At 51.8% G+C, this 17,638-nt stretch overlaps 1 protein-coding gene across 11 annotated transcripts; it reads left to right on the forward strand.

The window, feature by feature from the left end:
- The first annotated feature begins 173 nt into the window (after positions 1-173).
- On the forward strand, positions 174-17,395 carry syt14a (synaptotagmin XIVa). 11 transcript variants are annotated; one of them, XR_003885889.1, is made up of 10 exons: positions 174-226; positions 3,639-3,686; positions 7,265-7,417; positions 8,429-8,656; positions 10,849-11,114; positions 11,177-11,626; positions 11,731-11,920; positions 12,379-12,435; positions 14,505-16,380; positions 16,442-17,395. XR_003885889.1 is itself a non-coding variant. In XM_029826314.1 (9 exons), the coding sequence occupies exons 1-9, from the start codon at positions 214-216 to the stop codon at positions 14,816-14,818; spliced, it is 1,719 nt and encodes a 572-aa protein (XP_029682174.1). In that variant the 5' UTR covers positions 174-213; the 3' UTR covers positions 14,819-17,395. The 11 variants fall into 11 exon arrangements, 9 of the variants coding, with proteins under 9 accessions (XP_029682174.1, XP_029682177.1, XP_029682187.1 ...); XR_003885888.1 differs by having other exon boundaries at positions 14,505-15,890; positions 15,952-17,395; XM_029826314.1 differs by having other exon boundaries at positions 14,505-17,395.
- The last annotated feature ends 243 nt before the right edge of the window (positions 17,396-17,638 follow it).

Consider the following 17,638-nt stretch of genomic DNA (forward strand, 5'->3'; position numbering starts at 1 on the left):
CAATGTCCGCTGACATATCAGGGCATTTTATGGTTACTTTGAATACATTTCTTTACATACTGTTCCTTAATCAACGGAAAACCTCTGCAATATAATGGATTATCAACGCTGCTTTTTGGGCCGTACCAACACAGCGGCTCCCCCACGCTACTCTCGCAGTGGTACGTCCCACCTTCTTTTCTGCCCCCCCGGTGGAAGCCGAACCAGAAAATCATGGCGATTGATGGTGAGTAGGCCAATAATATTTGTGTTTTTCGGTTTATTAACTTTCCCAAGTCACAGCTCATTTTTCGGGCTTATTTTGCTGAGGTCTCTTGGATCACATTATTTTTTTTGTGGCGATTGTTGTGTAATTGGGATGAGTCGGTAATTTGGCTGCACTGGTGGAGCGTTCAGGGGGCGCAGGTGGGTGTCGAAGGGGCCGGGGTAGAATGGAAGGAGCCGGGGTAGAATGGAAGGGGCCTGGGTAGAATGGAAGGAGCCGGGGTAGATAGGAAGGGGCCGGGGTAAAGTGGAAGGGGCCGGGGCAGAGTCGGAGGGGCTGGGGAGAGTCGAAGGAGCCAGGGCAGAGTCGGAGGGGCCGGGGCAGAGTCGGAGGGGCCGGGGTAGAGTGGAAGGGGCCGGGGCAGAGTCGGAGGGGCCGGGGTAGAGTGGAAGGGGCCGGGGCAGAGTCGGAGGGGCCGGGGTAGAGTGGAAGGGGCCGGGGCAGAGTCGGAGGGGCCGGGGTAGAGTGGAAGGGGCCGGGGCAGAGTCGGAGGGGCCGGGGTAGAATGGAAGGAGCCGGGGTAGAGTGGAAGGAGCCGGGGTAGATAGGAAGGGGCCGGGGTAGAATGGAAGGAGCCGGGGTAGAGCGGAAGGAGCCGGGGTAGATAGGAAGGAGCCGGGGCAGAGTCGGAGGGGCCGGGGCAGAGCGGAAGGGGCCGGGGCAGAGTCGGAGGGGCCGGGGCAGAGTGGAAGGGGCCGGGGCAGAGTGGAAGGGGCCGGGGCAGAGTCGGAGGGGCCGGGGCAGAGTCGGAGGGGCCGGGGCAGAGCGGAAGGGGCCGGGGCAGAGTCGGAGGGGCCGGGGCAGAGCGGAAGGGGCCGGGGCAGAGTCGGAGGGGCCGGGGCAGAGTCGGAGGGGCCGGGGCAGAGTCGGAGGGGCCGGGGCAGAGCGGAAGGGGCCGGGGCAGAGTCGGAGGGGCCGGGGCAGAGCGGAAGGGGCCGGGGCAGAGTCGGAGGGGCCGGGGCAGAGCGTGCTGCGAACGGCGGTGCTGAACGGACAGCTCCGGGAGGGAGGGAGAGCCTTCTGGCGGCTCTGCTCGCCTCTGGTTCTGGGTGCTGCTGTGTCGCCTCACTGCTTCTTTACGACCTGGCTCATCAGCTTTAAAGACTTTAAAAAGACACATTTAAAAGCAGTTATTTGGTTTAGATTTGGGTTGAACTACTGAGTAGTTTTAAACGCCAACCTTATAAAATAAAATAAAACCTTTATATAACATCGAGGCTGATAAGCAGCTTTAGAGCTTCTGTGTGATTTATTATCAAAGTGCTGGAAACGTTGAAATTCTGTGGAAAGAGACCTTGGAAGCGTCTATCACCATTTTAGCGGTGTTTGAGCTTAATTGGCTGGTTTTCGTCATGATAATCAAGCAACCCCAAATATCTTATTGAATAGAAGCAGTTTGTAGTCAGAACTTGATAAGCGCTGATCTGTAATCCATCAGAAACAAGTTCTAGGAAATGTGCAGCAACCACAAATGTTCAGCTGCTGCAGACTAATGCCATTTGATGTGGTAACTCTCAGGTTACCTGGTTAAGTCTTGATCCACTTCGTAATCGGCTTAGTTGAAGCTTACCCAGAAGTCAACGTTGTTCCCTACACCGTGACAACAGCCGTATGGTCACCAACGACCTGATGAAACAAAACCCTTCCAGAAAGACGTTCTCAAGCAAATGACTGGGAAAAAAATATTTGAGATGCTACAGAATAACACAAAAATCTAGTGGTTCTATTGCGCTCATTAATTCGTTTAAAGGATGAATACATTTGTAATCTAAAGTTTCATTCATAATACAATCATTTTGGTATAACAATATTTCTTTAACCCCAACTAGGCCTGATGTCTTGACTGAACAAGTATCAAATATCAAATTTATCAAATATAAAAATATCAAGAGGATATTCTTTGATCTTCCATCCTGGACGGGACGTGTGGCTGAAGGAAGTCTGTGGTGTCGTGGGTCGACCTGCTGCCATGAGAAGCCTAGCTGACATTTACCTGAGCGGGTTCTGCTGCAGAGCTCCAGGCGCTAACAGTGTGTGTGTGATGAGTGTAAGAGCATAGAGATGCTAACAGTGTGTGTGTGATGAGTTTAAGAGCATAGAGATGCTAACAGTGTGTGTGTGTGTGTGATGAGTGTAAGAGCATAGAGATGCTAACAGTGTGTGTTTGTGTATGATGAGTGTAAGAGCACAGAGATGCTAACAGTGTGTGTGTGTGTGTGTGATGAGTGTAAGAGCATAGAGATGCTAACAGTGTGTGTGTGTGTATGATGAGTGTAAGAGCACAGAGATGCTAACAGTGTGTGTGTGTGTGTGATGAGTGTAAGAGCATAGAGATGCTAACAGTGTGTGTGTGTGTATGATGAGTGTAAGAGCACAGAGATGCTAACAGTGTGTGTGTGTATGATGAGTGTAAGAGCACAGAGATGCTAACAGTGTGTGTGTGTATGATGAGTGTAAGAGCACAGAGATGCTAACAGTGTGTGTGTGTGATGAGTGTAAGAGCACAGAGATGCTAACAGTGTGTGTGTGTATGATGAGTGTAAGAGCACAGAGATGCTAACAGTGTGTGTGTGTGATGAGTGTAAGAGCACAGAGATGCTAACAGTGTGTGTGTGTGATGCGATTCTCCTCCTACACACAGCTGCTCAACGTTGATCAGTTGGACAACAGCTATTTGGCTGAAGCATTTTTAAATGTTGGTGTCCTGCCACAGAAAAAGTTCAGTTCAATTTGAGCTTCGCTTACCTGGTTTACATGTAGTAGCAGCATAAAATCTATAGAAGTCTTATTTTGGCAGCTGTTTCCATCAGAAAACATTCCCAAGTTAATGGGGCCAGATTCAGGCTGCTGCATCACCCTGCTTCTCCTGCTATGTGTCGGGCCTGTTTATCACGTCCCAGGGATCGTGGACCAATCTGCTTCCCGAACCAAGAGGGCCCCCATGGTGTCAGAGGGTTAGCACCCCTTGAGGAACACTGGACATTGAGGCCGTTCGTAAGCATTCCCAACCTCTCAACGTGCTTGACAAGTTCGAAGGTGGCATTCGCCCACTCTTGACTGGTGGTGGGGGCGACCTCATTATTTATTCAACCCTGGAGGCGTCAGGAACTGCATCTTGTTCCTGGGATGATCATTCTTCTACCCTTTTTTCTATGATGAACATAACTCTTAACATCTATGTAATCAGGAGGCCCTGAATGCACCGCTTGATGAAAAGATCTTGTAGGTGGAAGCGTGATTGTCCACCCACACATGGTGTCCAGACAACATTGTTGTCATCAGCCTGTTAAATGTGTCTCTTCATGTTTGAGTGTGTTTTCGTGTTTGTCTTTGCTCATCACAGTGGTTCATTGAAACTGCGTTGTGTTTCCAGGTGGGGAGCGGAACTGTGGCGTTCATGAGCTCATCTGCGTCAGAAAAGGTAGGGCAGGTCAGAGGTCAGGGAGGGTGCCCTCTGACTCCTGACCTGACACCCTCACCCACACACTGACCTCTGTTGTGGTACCGTTTCCACATCGTGCTGTCATCAGCGTCTCTGACCCCATCGGGTGCATGTGTTCATCCCCCGGTGGCGTCTTGGATCCCGTTCACCCGGGTCGCCCCCGGGTCGCCCCCGGGTCGCCCCCGGGTCAGCATGAGCTGCAGGTCAGATTCATCAGCGCCACAGCATCAGTCGCAGTGAGCAGCTGCCAAACGCTTAAAAACGCACCTCAAGGGGGGGTTGAGGCTATGGAGCCAACCTCTATAGCAGGATGTGCTTGTTATTTATATCGATATCTAGTAAATAATGTAGACGTACGCACGAGTGCTACGCTCACGTTAGGAGGATATCCCACAATGCTGGTCCACTAGTAGGTGGACTCGAAGGTTGGCCCCTCAGTGGGGGGGGGGTTATGCTTATGGGAGTGGCTGCTGATGAAGAGATGAATGGGTAACACTGGACTATACGTCTTTCCTACCGCCCATGTATATACCGGTACTGTACGTATATATGTATTTATATATAGTGTACAGTGGTCAGTAGTCAGTCTTTGTGTGACATCACCAGCTGCAGATCCAGTCCTCCCATCTCATCTTGGTGTTGTTGGTACATCCAGAGGCTCCTTCTCACCATGGTGGAGATGATTCTGGTTATGGACACGCTCATAATGTGGGTTCCCTTCCATCATTGACATGATTGAAAAGGGTTCCGGAGTGTGTTGGCTGTGATGACCCAGTGGAACATGTGGGGGGGTGTGTGTGTGGGGGGGGGGGGTGTGGGTGTGTGTGGGGGTGTGTGGGGGTGTGTGGGAGGGGTGTAGGGGTGTGTGTGGGTGTGTGTGGGGGTGTGTGTGTAAGGGGGGGGGGTGTGGGAGTGTGTGTGGGGGTGTGTGGGGGTGTGTGTGGGGGTGTGTGGGGGTGTGTCTGGGGGGTGTGGGGGTGTGTGGGAGTGTGTGTGGGGGTGTGTGGGGGGGTGTGGGGGTGTGTGTGTGGGGTGCTGCTGGAGTGTGTTTGGGGGTGTGAGGGGGTGTGTGTGGGGGTGTGTGTGGGGGTGTGTGGGGGTGTGTCTGGGGGGTGTGGGGGAGTGTGGGAGTGTGTGTGGGGGTGTGTGGGGGTGTGTGTGGGGGTGTGTGGGGGGGTGTGGGGGTGTGTGTGTGGGGTGCTGCTGGAGTGTGTTTGGGGGTGTGGGGGGGTGTGTGTGGGGGTGTGTGTGGGGGTGTGTGGGGGTGTGTCTGGGGGGTGTGGGGGTGTGTGGGAGTGTGTTTGGGGGTGTGTGGGAGTGTGTGGGGTGTGTGTGGGAGTGTGTGGGGGTGTGTGGGGGTGTGTGGGGGTGTGTGTGGGGGTGTGTAGGGGTGTGTGTAGGGGTGTGTGTGGGGGTGTGTGGGGGTGTGTGTGGGGGTGTGTAGGGGTGTGTGTAGGGGTGTGTGTGGGGGTGTGTAGGGGTGTGTGTAGGGGTGTGTGTGGGGGTGTGTGGGGGTGTGTGGGGGGTGTGTGGGGGTGTGTGTAGGGGTGTGTGTAGGGGTGTGTGTGGGGGTGTGTGGGGGTGTGTGTGGGGGTGTGTGGGGGTGTGTGTAGGGGTGTGTGGGGTGTGTGTGGGGGTGTGTGGGGGTGTGTGGGGGTGTGTGTGGGGTGTGTGTGGGGGTGTGTGGGGTGTGTGTGGGGGTGTGTGGGGGGGTGCTGCTGGAGTGTTGCAGTCTCTTTAATCCTCAAATGGTTTTGTGCTTCCTGACATTCAGCCTAGCAACCGTTTCCATGCAAACACAACAATGAAGAAGCGAAGAGCAAAAATATCTGTCCCCATTGCTGCCTCACAACGTTACTGACAGACACACGGACGTCTGAGAACACGTAAACAACAGGTGCTTCCGAGTCCGCTTGTAGTTTAATATCTGGAGTCATCCAAACACAGTCTGCCTCTAATCTTTCTTATAAATGGGTTAGAGTTAGGAGTTAGGGATAAGGGGTTAGGAGTTAAGGATAAGGGGTTAGGAGTTAAGGATAAGGGGTTAGGAGTTAAGGATAAGGGGTTGGGGGTTAGGGGGTTAGGGTTAGGGGGTTTTAGGGTTAGGGGGTTAGGGTTAGGGTTAGGGTTAGGGGGTTAGAGGGTTAGGGGGTTAGGGGGTTAGAGGGTTAGGGGGTTGGGGGTTAGGGGGTTAGGGTTAGGGGGTTAGAGGGTTAGAGGGTTAGGGGGTTAGATGGTTAGGGTTAGGGGGTTAGAGGGTTAGAGGGTTAGAGGGTTAGAGGGTTAGGGGGTTAGAGGGTTAGGGTTAGGGGGTTAGAGGGTTAGGGGGTTAGGGTTAGGGGGTTAGAGGGTTAGAGGGTTAGAGGGTTAGAGGGTTAGAGGGTTAGGGGTTAGAGGGTTAGGGTTGGGGGTTAGAGGGTTAGGGTTAGGGTTAGGGGGTTAGGGTTAGGGGGTTAGAGGGTTAGAGGGTTAGAGGGTTAGGGGGTAGGGTTAGAGGGTTAGGGGGTTAGAGGGTTAGGGGGTTAGGGTTAGAGGGTTAGGGGGTTAGAGGGTTAGAGGGTTAGGGGGTTAGAGGGTTAGAGGGTTAGAGGGTTAGAGGGTTAGGGGGTTAGAGGGTTAGAGGGTTAGAGGGTTAGGGTTATGGTTAGTTGGTTGGGGTTGGGGATGAGATGGAACTACATTTATAGAGACGGTGTTTAAGGAAGCTCACCCTACATGTTAAGAGACGGAAATACAGCTTAGCAATAGAAAAGTTCCTCGACTATAACCATCTCCAGCCTTCACCAACACTGAAACATTCTTATTTAATGTACTCTAAATTATTTAGGACATAGATGGTGACCACGTACTTGTGCCTAAGTCCTCCCTGTTTTCCCAACATGAACTCTGGGGTCCCAGTCAGAGTCTGCAGTTCTTTTGGGGATTTGAGGAAAATTAGTGGTCAAAGGTTTTTCCAAAGTCCAGGAAAATGTCCTTGTGTTGTGGTTGTGTGTTATAAAAGTGATGAGTGCACAAGGCGGAAGGATCGAGCATCACTTGGGAGAGGCTGCGTAGACAAATGAAGGGTAAAATCTTGACTATTTACTTTAAATCATCCCCATTATGGACATCTGAACAATAAAGCATTTCATGACTTCTGATTGCCCTCCTGTCAGGGGCCTCAGGGAGATTGTGCCTGATCCCGTTGCTGTGGTAACTGACTGGTTGAGTTTGTTTCTATCCCATTTCTTCCACACTTCCTGCTTCTGTCAGTCTCATCATGCGTCCAGATGCCACATTCATCACAACCCTAACCCTAACCCTAACCCTAACCCTTTCAACATCTGCACACAGTCAGACTAATGGAGCTCTTCTTTAATATGGATTTAGGGTTTTCCTCAGGGAAGCAGAAGTGGACTATATAACTACTATGGAAATATAACCCACACACGTGGATGCCAGGCGTTAGTGGGATAAGACAGTCAAAGCATGTTGGGCCTTCTGGAGTGTCACTAACTATTACTAAAGTGAAATGAAACCTACATTTCCAAGCTTGAACCCGTCCTTCTGTGTTGCAGTCTCTCCGGAGGTGTTGGGCTTTCTGACGGCCATTGGACTCTTCATCATGCTCATGACCCTGCTGTTCTGGTTCCTTAATAACAAGTTAGCTCTGGAAAACCCAGCGAGCCTCCAGTGCCTTGATGACTTCAGGAAAAAGGCAGCATTGCCAGGTGAGTGTTGGTGCTCCTTTATCCTCTTTCCAACAATATTTCAATCAACATTCAGAGAACAAATCGAAGGCTTTCCTGCCTCACAATCATCCTTCATTGGAATTACCAGGCCCTTTCCTCAAAATCCCCCCTCAAACATTCTCATTAATGTCACACTGGAGAAACCTCTGCAGGGGGCATTTTCCACTGGCACTAGCCTTTCTCAGCCCGGGTGGGGGGTCACTGTTGCTGACACACATGCACTTATTTACTGCCTCAGAACTTTAAAAGGTTGGTGCCCTCAGCCAGCCTAATGTAGGTTCTGGCCAGTAAACACTGATAACGGGCTGCAGAGCGAAGGATCAAACAGAAAGAGTTTTCTTTAACACAAGATTTTCACAACTATACAGAGATCCTGCAAAGTGGGTTTATTTAATTACAAGGCAAAAATCACATTCTAAGTAAATTTCCCTATTTAAATAATTTTGGAATTGAATGAAACTCCTCTTCTGTAAGTCTTCATCTACTGCCCCCTGCTGGAGCCGTTGCGAAATAACACCTGATTTCAAAGAAACCAGCGTGTTTTTAGGATTAGTTTTGTTCCACATTTACCACATATTGACAAATCATATAATTTAGGATTATTTCATTATAAAAAGACAGGACCTGGTGTGCTAAGGTTTGGAGGAATTTATGTGTGTGATTGTAATAGCGTGCAAACATTGTAAAAGATGTAATAGATGCTACACAAGTGAGTGATGGAGAAAACAACACAACTCTGTTGCAGTTCCACAAGCTACAACTTAATTGATCAATTTTTCCACATATATTGTTTGTCCATGTTGCAATATTGTGTTGTGGTATATGTCCAGTGAACCCCAGAACCATTAAACAATTTGTAATTATCTCATAACTACTCGAGGGAGAATCTTAACATTTAGTTTAGTCTCTGCGATGTCGGTGAGAGCCAGCAGAGGGCGCCAGTCGCCCCGACCTTCATGCTGTCATGGCCCATCTTTCCTCTCCACACAGACAAGGTCTACTCTGACGCTGACCTGCAGGGCTCATCATCAGACAGCGAGGGTGAACTGATGGGTCAGTATCAGGAAGCGGTCACTCGTTCCCAAGGTCTCCAGGGAGGAGCCAAAGCAGCTGCTCATCCTAAACCCACAGGAGGTTTTAGGTGGGGGGGCCGACAGAAATACAGCCGTCTGACTGCCGACCACGGCGGCTACAGCAGCGAGGCCTCAGCCGATGATGGTACGTCCTGTGGGCTTTAATACAAGGGCTGCTAGTTTGTTAGCACAGACTCTTCTGCACTTCCAAGCCAGCATCTGCAAATAGCTCAACGGCAGACGCACAGTGTCACATGATCCGGAGAGGTGATCAAAGCGAAGCTCCCTTCCTGCTCGCTCTCTGTGGGAGGGTGAAGCACTCAACCGTCTGTATCAGGCTACTTTCTCAAGCACGTCAGGTCCTCATCTGCCTGGTGCTTCGTCACAGGTTTACAGGACGACACCGGCGCTGGCCTGCTGGAACCAGCCCCAGCTCACCTGCCAGGACCCTTTAGTTCCAACAGATTATGAAGTGCTACATTCTTCAGGGGAAGCTCTGCACCTGCACCACACCTCCCTTCTTCTAGGTGTTATTTCAGATGTCTTGTGTCCCCTCGTAGACATGCAGAGAAGAAGAAACCGCAGTGATGTGCTTGATAGGATGCTACCATAAAAGCAGCTGTGCGATTGACTGCAGCAGCTGCATCTTCAGTGGGGGCCACAGGTCTCCAGCCCCTCATGGGGGACGTTGCCTTCATCGTGGGGAAGTGCAAACATTAACAGTGAAGCCCAGAGGCATGTAGACACCTTGTTATGGTGCGATCACACCCCAGCATTTCTAATATTGCGCTCCACGTGCTCCTCCTATGCTCATCCGTGTGGCCACGCCCCTTTCCGCCCCCCAGACCCAACCCTGTAGACGTCAGTATGGGCTCGTTAATATTAGTAGTGTTTTGTTGGGTTTTATTGTGACAACTTCCTAAAAATGGACTTTGAGCTCTCAGAGGACACACTGACAACCGTAGATAAGGTCCTTCATGTCCAACAGCGTTTCAGCACAATGGGACAATCAAGACAAGCAGTTGTTGTGTTACACAAGATGGTGGAGGAAGGGTGTGTGTGTGTGTGTGTGTGTGTGTGTGTGTGTGTGGGTGTGTGTGGGTGTGTGTAGGGGTGTGTGTGGGGGTGTGTGTGGGGGTGTGTGTGTGTGTGTGTGTGGGGTGTGTGTAGGGGTGTGTGTGGGGGTGTGTGTGGGGTGTGTGTGTGGGGTGTGTGTGGGGGTGTGTGTAGGGGGTGTGTGTGTGTGTGTGTGTGTGTGTGTGTGTGTGTGTGTGGGTGTGTGTAGGGGTGTGTGTGGGGGTGTGTGTGGGGGTGTGTGTGTGTGTGTGTGTGGGGTGTGTGTAGGGGTGTGTGTGGGGGTGTGTGGGGGTGTGTGTGTGGGTGTGTGTGGGGGTGTGTTTGGGTCTGTGTGGGTGTGTGTGTGGGTGTGTGGGTGTGTGGGTGTGTGGGTGTGAGTGTGTGCGGGTGTGTGTGTGGGTGTGGGTGTGGGTGTGTGTGGGTGTGTGTGGGTGTGTGTGAGTGGGTGTGTGTGGGTGGGTGTGTGTGAGTGGGTGTGTGTGGGTGGGTGTGTGTGAGTGGGTGTGTGTGAGTGGGGGTGTGTGGGTGGGTGTGTGTGTGTGTGTGGGTGTTTGGGTGTGTGTGTGTGTGGGTGGGTGTGTGTGTGGGTGGGTGTGTGTGTGTGTGTGGGTGAGCGGAGGTATTGATGTGAAACCTGTTTACATGTTTCAGAAAGATTCTCCTTCATAAATGCCATAAAATGGCAGTTTTACCGATTCCAGGTGTTGATTCCTGTCTCTGCTGTCTCTTAGGGTTGGGGGTTAGGGTTAGGGGTTAGGGTTGGGGTTAGGGTTAGGGTTAGGGGTTAGGGTTGGGGGTTAGGGTTAGGGGTTAGGGTTAGGGGTTAGGGTTAGGGTTAGGGGTTAGGGTTGGGGGTTAGGGTTGGGGTTGGGGGTTAGGGTTGGGGTAGGGTTGGGGTTAGGGTTAGGGTTGGGGGTTAGGGTTGGGGGTTAGGGTTAGGGTTGGGGGTTAGGGTTGAGGGTTAGGGTTGGGGGGTTAGGGTTGGGGGTTAGGGTTAGGGTTGGGGGTTAGGGTTGGGGGTTAGGGTTGGGGGTTAGGGTTGGGGGATAGGGTTAGGGTTGGGGGTTAGGGTTGGGGGTTAGGGTTGGGGGTTGGAGGTTAGGGTTGGGGGTTAGGGTTGGGGGTTAGGGTTGGGGGATAGGGTTAGGGTTGGGGGTTAGGGTTGGGGGTTGGAGGTTAGGGTTGGGGGTTAGGGTTGGGGGTTGGGGTTAGAAAGGTATTGCTCTGATGTAATTCTAGAATCTCACCTCCTTCGCTCAGCCACCTGCATCCAGAGGATGAGGCGCACACCTCCGCTGGATGAGCTTCAGCCGCCTCCATATCAGGATGAGAATGGTTCCCCTCGAATGTCCTGCACGTTGTCTGATCTGGGCGATGCCAAGTGCGACTTGTCCCACACCAGTGGAAGTCCCCACCTGTCCTTTAGCAAGTGTCCCAGTGAAGGCAGCGACGACCATGAGAGTTATTTCAACAAAGGCTACGAAGAGGACGTGCCCAGTGACAGCACAGCTGTCCTCAGTCCAGAGGTGAGCACGCCTCACCGTTGGGGAAGCTCTCGACGTTACTCTGATCGTGTTCCTTTCCTCAGGATATGTCAGCTGGTGGATCAGCAGCTCAGCTCCCTAAAGGCTATGAAGCAGATCCAGTGGCCAAATATGGAACTCTGGATGTGGTCTTTGACTTTGTGTCAGAGGAGCAGCAGCTGTCAGTCACCATCATGGCAGTAGCAGACCTTCCTGCCCTCAAACGCACTGGCAGCGACTCCTGGCAGGTCCACCTGGTGTTGCTACCCACCAAGAAGCAGAGAGCCAAGACAGGAATCCAGAGAGGTCCGTGTCCCATCTTCACAGAGACCTTCCACTTTAGCCAGGTGGAGTCGGAGATGATCGACAACTACGCCATCCGATTCCGTCTCTACAGTCTGCGGCGGATGAAGAAGGAGAAGGTCTTTGGGGAAAAGGTGTTCTACCTCACCAAGTTCAACCTTCAGGGCAAAATGTCCATGCCGGTCATGCTGGAGCCCTGCTGTGCCCTCCCAGTAAGTCTGCACGACCTGAGTACAGCACTTCCATGCAAGCCAATGTGAACACCAAGACCAGCTCCTCTGTGGCCATTTTCTCTCGTCCTTTCACATGTTTGCAGGCTGGTGGATCACAGGTCAGCCTGTCAGATATCACCTGCAGTGAAAGCGCCTCTTCCTTCCAGTCGGTCAACCAGACCTCCACCCCGGAGATCCTGGTGGGCCTGGCCTACAACGCTACAACGGGACGACTCTCTGTGGAGATCATCAGAGGCATTCATTTCAGAAACCTGGCTGCCAATAAGCCACCCAGTAAGTCCTCAAAATGGCTTCCATTGCTTTTCTCTCGCCAATTCCAGGTTATGTTGTCTCGATTCCTCTTTACAAACATCCTGTTTATTAGAAGATGTGGAGGAAAGCTTGTAATTTGTCTAAGCTTCATTAACACGAGGAGGAACTATTTGCAGCGTCAGTCTGCCTGGCTGGTGCCGCCTGGCTGGTGCCGCCTGGCTGGTGCCGCCTGGCTGGTGCCGCCTGGCTGGTGCCGCCTGGCTGGTGCCGCCTGGCTGGTGCCGCCTGGCTGGTGCCGCCTGTCCAGGCCGGTCCGAGGGCTCCTGATCAGGCTCTTCATTCAGCTCAAGTTCAAAGCAAATCAACCTGTTGTTGAACTTTGTGTTGTCATCCTGCTCCTGCATCTTCTGTCTCTAACCTAACCTGTTTGCCATCTTGGTCCACCTCTCTTCTTGCCGCTGTCCCACCCTTGTTGTCAGACGGACTGTTCTGTTGCCTCAAACACTTTATAGGTGGGCAGGTTTATATAATCAGAGGTGAGTCTGTCCTTGGTCCCGTTGGGTTCTCACGCTGTCTTCATGGATGAAAAAGAGCCGTCTCTGCTACGCCAGCCCTTACTGACTACAGTAGGACATCGGTCATAATAGATACCCCAAAAAACACACACACACACACGCACACACACACACAACCCTGTTGATTTGCTTCTGCCCTCTGACATAAATGTATGCTCCTCATTCAAAAGCAGGGTGAATGAGAATGAGATAAAAGTGAAACAGGAGAGGACGGGCGTCCCTCCTGTCCCTCCTGTCCCCCTGTCCCCCCTGTCCCTCAGGGTTGAGGTTGCCATTCTGCAGTCTGAGCGTTCATCCATGACGATAGCCGCTGCTTGTTGTGGCCAACGTGGGTGTTTGAACGTGTCCTGTGCCGTGGTGCAGCCCCCAACACCGCCCCCCCTCTGTGGCCTGTCCCCGTCTGTCAGTCTGTCCTGTCCACTCCTCGGGTTGCCTTTCTGCAACCTTGGAATTCAGCACTTCCCTCATTCACACGTCCACAACGTAGGCCGTCATTTTTGATGTGTCTCCGCTTGCAAACAGCACAGAAGCAGAAGCAGAGACTAAAACCTCCTCTGATTGCTGAGTTCCTTCTCCAAATATCCGGAACTCCTGGCTGCTGGCACGTGTCCATACTGTCTTAGCTGTCTTCCCTCACAATTCAACCTTGTGTCTTTGACTCAAATCGTCACATCTGGTCACACAAATGACAAATCTGCTTTGTGCAAAATGCTCACGAAGGCCTCGATTGACTTCAGGCGGCTCCCAAAGAGCCGGCGAACGTTTCAAAGGCACATTTCCATCACTGGGAAACAGCACGGATGCCACAAGTCGAGCTAATCACCAGCCGCAGCCCCTCACATTTAGCAACAGTAGCACAGAGCCGCTGACCACTTCAGACAGCCACCGCTCCGCAGCCATTCAGCCGCACTCAAAGAGCAAATCAAGGCTATTTTTTCCTCTGTGCTTTTATGTGAAAGAGAGCAGCTGAATGTGTGATGTGAAGCGGCGAGCCGAGCGTGGAGGCAGCTGGCACTCCACCGCGTGAAAGACTTGGCAATTCAGTGCTCATTCTGGCTGGTAGACGGAGCAGAATACGGGGCCCGTTTGTGGCGCGTGGTGGCAGACGAGGGGCCAAACGCTCCCGCAGCCCTCGACGTTCCACGTCTTCACGTCGGGTTCCGCTGCTGTTTTCAGTTTAAATCAATGAGGTTTGTTCAGGGTGCTTTTCAGGAGGAGCCCAAATTTCCAAGCAAACGGGGGCATCGGGCGTGACAGAAGCTTGGAAATGTCACGTGGAGCATAATTAAAGTCATGTGACCTGTGAAAAGCCAATTCGATTGTTTATTGTGGAAGAGCGGATTTTTCTGGATACGACTGATTGGGCCCATCGTCAAAGACACTTCCATGCGTTAGCATTAGCGTTAGCATTAGCGTTAGCATTAGCGTTAGCATTAGCATGCGTTTGGGAAAAGTGTCGCTTGTTTGCAGATCAAGTGTGTAGCCGATCCTGACAGCTCTTAAAATAATAGTAACTGTGACGCTCATGTCCCTGGAATCAGAGACACAAGGTCCAGAAGGCCTTCACCCAGGTGAGCAGTGCCAGGGGTTCGCTAACAAACCAGCAGGTGACGGCAGGTCGGAGACGAAGATGGGCTTAATACAAGACAGGGGTGGGGACAATGAGACACAGGCGTCAGCTGATCACAGCTGATCACAAAGGAGGGACAGAGGACAGGAAGAGACAAGAGACCCGACCAAAGGAACACAGAGAACGTCAACAGACCAAAGCAGAAGAACTGCTGGGGGACCTTAGCCAATCACTTCAATCTTCAACGTTAACTCCATATTTCAGGTTAGATGTGCAGTTGTTGCATAGCAACAAGAGCAGAGTAGCCGACAGGCCTGAATTCATTAACGCTTCAACCCTGAGAGAGCGCCCAGAGCAGACGTGAGCATTTTGCACAAACGATATGAGATGAAACCTTTGGTTGTGCTTGGCTCTCCCTAACCCAACCCTAACCCTAACGGTCGGCTCCCACTGCTCGCAGATACATACGTCAAGCTGACCTTACTGAACTCCATGGGCCACCAGATGTCCAAGTGTAAGACGTCCATCTGCCGAGGACAGCCCAACCCCACCTTCAAAGAGACCTTTCTCTTCCAGGTCGCCCTTTTCCAGCTGTCGGACGTGACGCTCATCCTGTCCGTCTACAGTAGACGCAGCATGAAGCGTAAAGAGATGATTGGCTGGATTTCCCTGGGCCTCAACAGCTCTGGGGAGGAGGAGCTGACCCACTGGACCCTGATGAAAGAGTCTAAAGGACAGCAGGTCTGCCGTTGGCACAGTCTGTTGGAGTCCTAACGGCACGGCGACAGGCGGCATGCTGCTCGGACTGGGCTCACTAACCTGGAGACTCTGCTGGGATGTGTGAGGGATGTTCAGGGACATGAAAGGAGGCCGTTGATGGTTGAATTTGGCCTTTTTCACTCTATCACTCTATCTCTAATCCAGGGTGTCTCACTGCAGATGTGGCCACTCCTGTCAGCTCTTTTTGCCTTATGTTAATGGCTTTGCCTCACGTGGCCATGATTCTTCTATGTTCTTCTTGTGGTTGATGTCTAGGTGTCGGCCTACGTGGAAGCTGCACCTTCTTCCTGGTGTAGCTAGTAATCACTTTGACGTCGTGTGAGGGTGCTAAGGTTTAGATTTAGATTAGATGGTGAAATTCATACTTCACCCGATCATCTCACTCAACACCTGTGATTCATTTACAAGGTTCTTTCCCAAAGGACAGAGGGTGCTAACCAGGGCAGCGTTGGCTAAAGCTAAAGCTTTCCCTGGTTTTGCTGGAGAGACACAAGTGGACACAAATATGTCTGCAGTTCAGTCCTGAAGGAACGAAGAAGAGACGTGGACGTGAGGACAACTGCAACACACCTCCCCAAACTTCCCCGCAGCAGCTCCAGCTGTGGAACCATCTGCTTCTTAACGCTGTGGACAGAAGGTGGTGCTACTCAGGTGTGCTTCAGGTGTGGACGCCCAGTGTCACTGCCAAGCACACGGACCTGCAGCCCTCAGCCTTAAAGAAGCAAACGCCACGTGCACGTTGACGGAGGGGCGGAGCACGTTGCTGTATTCTTACTGCCACCTCCTCACTTGCTTTCATTTACAGACCAGAGAAAATGCACATAAGCTTTACTGTGCACGTGCTTGTGATGAAAGCCAGCTTTGTGTTTGCCTCGTGCGCATGTGTGCGCGCATGTGTGTGATGGATGGAGGGCTACGCTAAAGGGGCGTTATTCAGGGTGTGACCGTTTCTGAGTTCATAACTGGGAGTTACTCATCATCTTACACATCAATGTTTTCTCAGCTATTTGTGATGTTTGTATCCAGCAGTTGAATCGTGATTTAAATGCTAACGAAGCTTCAGCAGGTTTCTGGGTGGACGGCTGGTTTGAGATCATCCCACAGTCTCCATCCAGAAGCTTCAGCAGGTTTCTGGGTGGACGGCTGGTTTGAGATCATCCCACAGTCTCCATCCAGAAGCTTCAGCAGGTTTCTGGGTGGACGGCTGGTTTGAGATGATCCCACAGTCTCCATCCAGAAGCTGTCGGCAGGTTTCTGGGTGGACGGCTGGTTTGAGATGATCCCACAGTCTCCATCCAGAAGCTTCAGCAGGTTTCTGGGTGGACGGCTGGTTTGAGATGATCCCACAGTCTCCATCCAGAAGCTTCAGCAGGTTTCTGGGTGGACGGCTGGTTTGAGATGATCCCACAGTCTCCATCCAGAAGCTTCAGCAGGTTTCTGGGTGGACGGCTGGTTTGAGATGATCCCACAGTCTCCATCCAGAAGCTGTCGGCAGGTTTCTGGGTGGACGGCTGGTTTGAGATGATCCCACAGTCTCCATCCAGAAGCTTCAGCAGGTTTCTGGGTGGACGGCTGGTTTGAGATGATCCCACAGTCTCCATCCAGAAGCTTCAGCAGGTTTATCAGGAACTCAACAGCTCCTTCAAACCGTTTTGACACTTTTAATTAGCAGGAAATGAGCAGAACGTTGACACAACGATGCTGACACGCAGCAAATGAAGGCAAAGGTGGCAGCAGCCTGCGTGCACACGCACACGCACGTGCCCGAAGACACCACACTTTCACCTGCAGGGAAAGAAAGGGAAGAAACGTTCCGTCGGCCCTACGTTTAACTCTAAAGCCAGGAGGGATCTTGGGTCTGTGTGCTCATCGTCAGCGTGGGTGGAGAGGATGAAGAGCAAGTGGGCGGGGCTTCCACCACTAAACGCCAACGCCGTGGCCCCTTTAAAGGGACGTGAAACATCAAACCACGCTGCTCCAGTTGCTGCTGCGATGACCTTCAATGAGACCTTTTGTTCTGCTCGCCGGCTCCATGTTTATGTGAACGTAAAGTATCTGAAGCTCCTCCCTCAATCGTGATTGGTCTAAAGTTGCTGGATCAACGTCAGCGTGGACGAACAATAGAAAACGGAGCTGCTGTATTATGGTTAATCTCATTCCATTAAAAACGTGAGGCGATGGTTGAACTGTAATTTGGCTCCTTTCTTGATGGCACAGCAACATAAAGATCAACAAAAATGTGGACGCCTTCCTGCTTTCTCCCTCTGAAAGGCTCCGCTAGGAAACTCATCAATCGTGTGAATCTTTTAAGATTCACAAGGCAGCGAAGAAGGAGCAGAGAAGAACCTTTAATACTGCTGCGATTATATTTGGGCTTTTGCTCTTTTTGTTGTTTGGAAAAGTGCTGTTTTTGCTTTAATCTCCTGGTTTCCTGCCCTTTGACCACCTTCGCCACATGTGCTATCGGTGCCTTACCGGTTCTCCCTCAGCAGGTGTTGCTTCAGTGTCTTAATGGCTTTGTAAATGATTTATGATAGAGGAGATTTCTGTGTGGTTGTGGTAGTTGTTAAAGGGTGACAAAAGGAACGATTGTGTTGGAGTGTTTCTTTCATACACTCATCGCCTCCTCATATGTGCTGATGTTCTTTGGTCGCTGCTGAACACGCGTGGAACATCTGATCCTGCATCGCCACATCAGCACCAACAGGTGGAGCTCTTCTGCCTTCACATCCCACTCGGGCACGAACCCGCACACGCCGTGCACGCCGTTATAAAGCACACCTTGTCTTTTCACCTGAGCCACACTTAGAGGCC

Source organism: Takifugu rubripes, chromosome 2 (assembly GCF_901000725.2).
Source record: "Takifugu rubripes chromosome 2, fTakRub1.2, whole genome shotgun sequence".
NCBI classification, from domain to species: domain Eukaryota; kingdom Metazoa; phylum Chordata; class Actinopteri; order Tetraodontiformes; family Tetraodontidae; genus Takifugu; species Takifugu rubripes.